The sequence below is a fragment of the Phyllopteryx taeniolatus genome, chromosome 6 (assembly GCF_024500385.1).
Source record: "Phyllopteryx taeniolatus isolate TA_2022b chromosome 6, UOR_Ptae_1.2, whole genome shotgun sequence".
NCBI lineage: Eukaryota > Metazoa > Chordata > Actinopteri > Syngnathiformes > Syngnathidae > Phyllopteryx > Phyllopteryx taeniolatus.
In genome coordinates, this window is record NC_084507.1 from 27,187,896 (window position 1) to 27,194,398 (window position 6,503).

At 45.1% G+C, this 6,503-nt stretch overlaps 1 protein-coding gene across 3 annotated transcripts in view; it reads left to right on the forward strand.

Moving 5' to 3' along the window:
- The window catches only part of creb5b (cAMP responsive element binding protein 5b), a 46,873-nt gene that overhangs the window by 23,743 nt on the left and 16,627 nt on the right, over nt 1-6,503 (forward strand). For all 3 annotated transcript variants that reach the window (XR_009788954.1, XM_061776486.1, XM_061776487.1), the window contains exon 7: nt 614-724. Coding sequence is in view for 2 of the 3 variants with exons in the window: in XM_061776486.1 (XP_061632470.1) it covers nt 614-724 (111 nt within the window). In the remaining variant the exon portion in view is untranslated. The remainder of the gene's footprint in view (nt 1-613; nt 725-6,503) is intronic.

A 6,503-nucleotide genomic window follows, 5' to 3' on the forward strand; every position in this document is an offset into this window, starting at 1 on the left:
TGGCTGAAGGGGGGTGGGGATCCTGTATAGGGGGGTCTTTTCCCCTCAGAGGCCACACCACCACCACTAACACCACCACCCAGAGTTAGCAGCTGTGAAGTTGCAGCAGCTCGCATACGCGCATGTATGTATGCACGCGTGCACTCGCACAAAGGCTCCTTCTTTCCTGTGCTGGTCTCACCGCCCGTTACTCGCTCAGCTGATTTCCACACACGACCACGCTGACCAGCACCAGTCATTGGCAGGTGATTACCACAATCGACAGATTCTAATGTATTATATGTATACGGCTAACTCGCATCACGTCATTTCTGAACTCGGGCCCGAGGTTTGAAGACACTCGCCACGCAATTATCAGCAACACACACAGAAACCCCCTGTTTTACCAGCTTCCTGTGTTAAGTCTCTCCATACCGGTTTCCTGTTTTGGGTCAGCTCCTGTTATCATCACACAAAGCTGAGCGGAGGGCAGCCTGTCATGTGAAATCAAACTCTCATTCTTTCTAATCTCATGCTTCTTGCCTCACACAATGTGTTCTTGTTTTTGTTTTGCGGTCATATTTTGGCCAAATATTTCGGATTTATTGACTCACTGTTGCCGTTGTGTTGTCAGATGGAGAGACAAATGTCTATGGGTGCCAACATGATGGGTATGCAAGGTCCCGCCCACAGCAGCCCCTGTTCCTCCGCGCACATTCCCTCCATGCACTCAGAGGCCAAGATGGTGAGTACATGTATATGCATACATACACATTTATGAGCACATACACTTAAAGCGGGGCAGCTTTCTTTTCCACTGGGCTCTGCCAAGCACGGCCCCACGTTCTTCGCCCTGTGCGGATTTCATCATTTGGTGTGTAATCAACGCTGCGTCGCGACCTGCCAGTGCAGCGCCGGGGACTGGAATAAAAGACTCTTTATGCAGTTGTGGCACAGCTGCCCATTCGCTGCCTGATGTGTATCTTAATGTACAGAACATGTTCTGTAGCTCCTGCAACTTGTTAGCACGGGTTTCACACAGGCCGAACAACTCACATGATGTCATACTTGACAAAGGGAGCAGTTAGGAATGAGACGGGGTTACGAGGCGAGAGTTACAAAATTCTAAAGAATTCATTTGCACGTTCCTCTGAATTTCTCCGTAATAGTCCTTTTAAATTTGTTTTAAACACCGCTATCACATGGCATGGACAGTGTTCCCCCTCATTCGCACTGCCGCTATTTTGCAGATTGTTTAAGCGATTGTTTTTATGGGTTTTTCACAGTATACTTACTTACTGTAATCCCATGACGTGTGTGAAAGGAGAGCCACGGTCGCCGGTGCAATTTTCAGCCGTTTATTGAACACAAAAGACAAATGAGCACTCTCTCGCGGGACCTGCTGTGAGCCACAGCTCACGCCCAGACACTCCCAAGCAAAGTCACCGCTGTCACATTCTACCCCACCAGGCCCCGCCTCTTGAAGGCACATATCGACACACAGACACTACAATACTGTATGTACAGTATTTTCCATACATATTTTAGCTTACAATTTTTACGAGGCGTGTTTTAATATTTGTTATTGTGTTTAAAGCATGTGGGAGGGGTAATACTTAAAAAAAAATAAAAAAAAATGGCGTCTCTGTATCACAGATTTTCACCTTTTGCGGGTGGGTGTGGAATGTATACCCAGCGAGAAACATTGCTTAACTGTATTGTGATATACCCATGATATTGATTAATATTATTCCAAACATGCAATTGGCCTCAACCTAATCGACGCCTCCCCCAATCTGCAGTTGAGTCAATAAACTCCCCCGGCCACTGTGTGATGACATGATTAATCTTGCGGTAAAATGATCGTCAGCCAACATTATGTTCAAAGTGACAAAGAAAATGGGAACTTCTCCACAGAAAGAACAAATGTCCCAACTTGGAAATATAATGTGTCATGGAAAGTGTGCTTGGAAATGGGCGCTGATGGCTGACTTTGCTGGAGAGATCAAGTGGACGGAGGGAGGAAGAGAGAGAAAGAGAGAGAGAGCGAGCGAGCGAGCGGCGTAGTAGAGGTCATTAGAAGAGTTATTGCTCTGATAGTGGAGCGCAGGAGCATTCCCAGGGCATTTAATTCTCCCTCTTCCTCCTGCTCTCTCAAGATTGATCGTCTTTGTGGTCTTTTGAATCTCCTCAACGGTTCCTATGGTAACATCCCGGGGTAACACAATATTGGTGTATTAGGCTTATCTCTCCTCTGGCTGTCATCCAGACACATCTTCCTCGTTTTTGTACTCCTCCTATCTTTGTAATTGAATTGTAAATGCTCCATTGGGCCTTCCATAAACATATGCAGTCACTAAGTGGCTACAGACCACCGCTTTAAGTCTGCCATCCAGACGCAAGGCACAAAAAAACCAAGTGCGGCTCAATCCAGATTCTCTTCCCTGATGTCGGAACACAACTGATGCATTTTTGTGATTACAAGACAGACGAAATAATTGGGTGCAATTGTGTTATCGAGGGCGCGATCTTTAGTATGTGTTTCATAAGCAAAAAACGAGTCTAAATTCCATAATATCCACGGCCGGGCCGGGTCGATAAGTACGGCTTCGCTATCGGATAACTGGGCCATGATCAGGCCCATGTGTCCCCTGCGACGTTCTCGATCCGGCTCTAATCGCATTACCCCGACCATGTTGACGTTCTGCCAATGGGAAATCTCCACACTGTAACCCCACACCCCTGAGGCAGGGACCCGGGTGCACTCTCTCTCACCAAAGTTTACATTATTCGAGCAGGGACGGGGATTGAGTGGGAAATAGATAGACAGGGAGTTGAAAAGTGAGAGACATTGATATTCCGAGGCACTAAACACAGGGAAATTGGCATAATTCTTCACTTGAAAGGACTCATTTTGTGTGTTTGTTTGATATTTTGCGGTAACTGGAGGCCCCTGTTGCAGATTGAACCCTCCCCGGTCAGAGAAAGCACATTGTGGGTCTAATGAAGGCTAATTGATTTTGTGGTGGGCCAGAGCAGCAGGGAGGCCTGTCTCTGGTGTAAATAGTTAATGAGCCAAAGGACTGCTGTGGCCCCTTGGGGACTCGTATCTCGCTCTAAGCTCTCTGTTTGTGCTCTGCGGGCCCAAGACTGTATTGCTGCATCAGTGTCCTTATTTGTTTTCTTCTATCTGCTTCCCCCCCCCCCCCCCCCCCACCCCCCCATTAGGTCACCAGCGTTTAAGTGGTACAGCAAAACCTGATGGTGTTGTAACAGACTTGTAAGGTTTCTCTATTTACTTTTAGTTGTCTGGGAGGGATTGCTAAGATTGGAGTGTTTTATTAGTTTTGGTACAAGTGATATTTGTGTGTGGAGCTGGGTCCTCGCGGTGCCGGGTGTGGTTGTGTTCTGTTGTGTTGTGGTCGAGGGAACAGAACGGTACGTGTTGTGGGCTAAAGGTTGTGGGATAGTTGACCTTCGTAGTGTGAAGGAAACAGGGATGAGGCCAAGTTCCACAGCGTGCCGGCCAATGCATTACATCACCGCTCGGAGCCGGTTCTCCACAGGGCCTCGTGAGCGCACACTGACACATGCGCATGCAGTCCCATCCAGCTCTGTTTCATCATCGCTACACAATAACAAACACACGCAGGCAGGCGGGTAAATGTGCACTGTACTTTATATACAAACTCCTATGTGCTCCCCCCCCCCCAAAACAACTTTCTTTCTGCTCCGATTCCCTTATCGAGCTTCTTCCAAACAACATAATGCGAGTGCCACATGAGTGCGACATGACTCAGCTCATGTTAGTGCGACCATTTCCAAAGCGGTGCACGTTGTTTTTTGTGTTCCTTTCAAATGAGCTCTGCGCTTTTTTCTCCATCCCGCTCGCCTGCCAATTTCAGACAGCCGAGTCTTTTTAAGGTTTGAAAAATGCGTTATTTATTAGCTTCCAATTAAATATTGTTTACATTGTTACTAAGGACAATAAAAGTGTCACTAAGCATCGGGCTAGGCGCTGAGTTTTTAATGAGGTAAACAATACTATATGTTGCTCCAGTGCAGCGCTCTTGGCTGTGGAGCTGGCACACGACGAGTGGATGACATAATTCCTGGCTTGTTCTAAATGTGCTTCTTTTTACTCTGTGGAGGGGGGAAATCTTCGGCTCTTAAAGAGATATTTCATAGTACGCAGGAGGACCCATAATCAAAGAGTTTCTACCAGACGAAAGTAGCTTTTAATTTTGTTTACATAACCCTTAATTTTAGTCTTTCAAGGTCCTTGGATTAAAAAAAAAAGTGAGTTTTATGCTAATAATAAGTACGAGGACATCTTATTCACGCTGTGTGAAAAAAATGCCAAAATGCAGCATGTGTTTATGCGTCACCCTTAATACATGTTCCACGCTTATAATTGTTTTAGGATGAAGTAATTTGCTTTTAGTTAAATAATTACAGTGCATGGTCGTACTTGTTAGCACTGTAGTGGAGCACCTCACGCTAAGCTTCTTTTTGTGAGGCACCGCGTGCACAGACACACACACACACACACACACACGCGAACCCACAATAGAAGTGGAACTCCAGGTTTTGTAAGCAACATCTGCATGAATGGCAACATTGTCACGGCGTGATGTCATCGGAGAGGGACGCTGAGCAAAGAGCACAGCTGAATCTGCAGGCGGATCCACAGTGTCCGCGTACTGTATATATTTGAGTCAATGTGTGTGTGTACCACGTGCACAAAAATGACTCACTCTCATTCCAATGGCCCTGGCAGTCATTGTCCGTAGAAGTCCAAAACACATTTGTGGATTAACCAGACTGCAACAAACCATTTGCATATAGTCGTTAATGCCGAGCTGTCGTGTCGAAGAAGTTCTAAGCAGTAAAGCTCAGTCGGACACACACACCACCCGTATGTGTACTGAGATACAGATACGGATGATGAATATACAATTGTTTCTTTCACCATTGAGGTGAGTAGAGTCAGAGTGAGGGGCTGAGAGTTTATCAGTGTTGGACTCAGACCAAGGAGGGGTGGGTGGGGGGACCCTCTCACACTGCTTCCACTGTGTTTTTTTTTTTTTTTTTTTTTTCTGACCCAGAGACATACAGTACTGTCTCTTGGTTTGATTTGTCTTTATGATGACATGCCACTCGTTGAATATGTTTTGGTAACAATGTGCACAATCGCCGTCGTTTCTTAAAAGTACAGCGGGACCTCTGTCGTACACAATCCGATCCAAGATTTTGAAAGTAATCTTTTCCAGGATCGGACGGTTTGCATCATAACATGAAACTGCACAGGCAAGGTTTTAACATTTTAATTGGAGTTGTGACTTCGTTGAGTTATTTTTGATTACTTAATTATAAAAAAAATACACACACACACATATATACATACATACATACATATACAAACATAATTGCCTCAGTCATTTTTGAATGTTGTCAAAAAACAAGAAAAACCACAACAAATCCAATAAATAAGAAGCGACCAGTTGCCTCGATTTGTGGATTGACTGAGAGTTTACACAGACATAAAGAAAAAAGACAATTTTCAGCAAACACATTGGTATTTTTTTATCGATATTGTGACTGCCAATTGAAAGTGACTTGGGTTATTATGCTATTAGGCTCTTAGAATGTGTTTAAAAAATGCATTTAATAATGCACTTTTCTATATCTGTGCTCCAACTGACACGGAACCTTTCTCAGTGGCCTCATTCCTAGGACACTAATAACACTGATGCACTGAGAGATGCAACAGAGCGTTTCATCTGAAATTAAACTGTTGGGCAGTTTACTTTTGGTCAAGCATATTTGAAGGTTTTCACTGCTCTGGAATGTTTGTGTGTGCATATTTTCACAGAATATTTTGGTCATTTCTGACTGTAATATAATTTAGCATTATGGGGGAAAAGCAAAGCCATATGCTGCTTTATAAATGTGATTCTGTAGATGCTATCCTAATATTTGAAGGGTTGTATATGTGTGAGTGTTGGTGTGCGGACGGGGGTGACCGAGTTGCATCTGTTCATCTTCGGATGACTCCGTGTTGTTTTTGCTGTGCTGATGCGACGGGCATTTGGTCACGGTCCAGGGCCTGTGAATGGGACGGGATCCGACAGAGGCGAGCCTGGGTAAACCAGCTGCCATCACCCCGTGGACCGCTCCGCTGTCAATGAACCCAACCACCCACTGCCACACGGCCCCACCCGTAACACCCCAGACACCGACCATTGAGTTAGTTGTTTCCCAGACTACACAATAAGACCTCAAACACTAGAGAGGTGATCGGATTAAGATTGCTGGGTCAGAGGTTTCACTCTGATTACGATCAAGTCAACATGGACGGGTTTGTTCAATATCTGATCTCCTTGGACACCAGGAGATCTCATTTGGTCCCGCTTTATTTTTCTGTTGTCCAATTTCTCTCCACAGAACAGTGAGAGAATTTAATATACTCCACCCTTTTGTTTTCCTTTTCTTTCTGAAAGACAATGGATTGCTTCTGAATC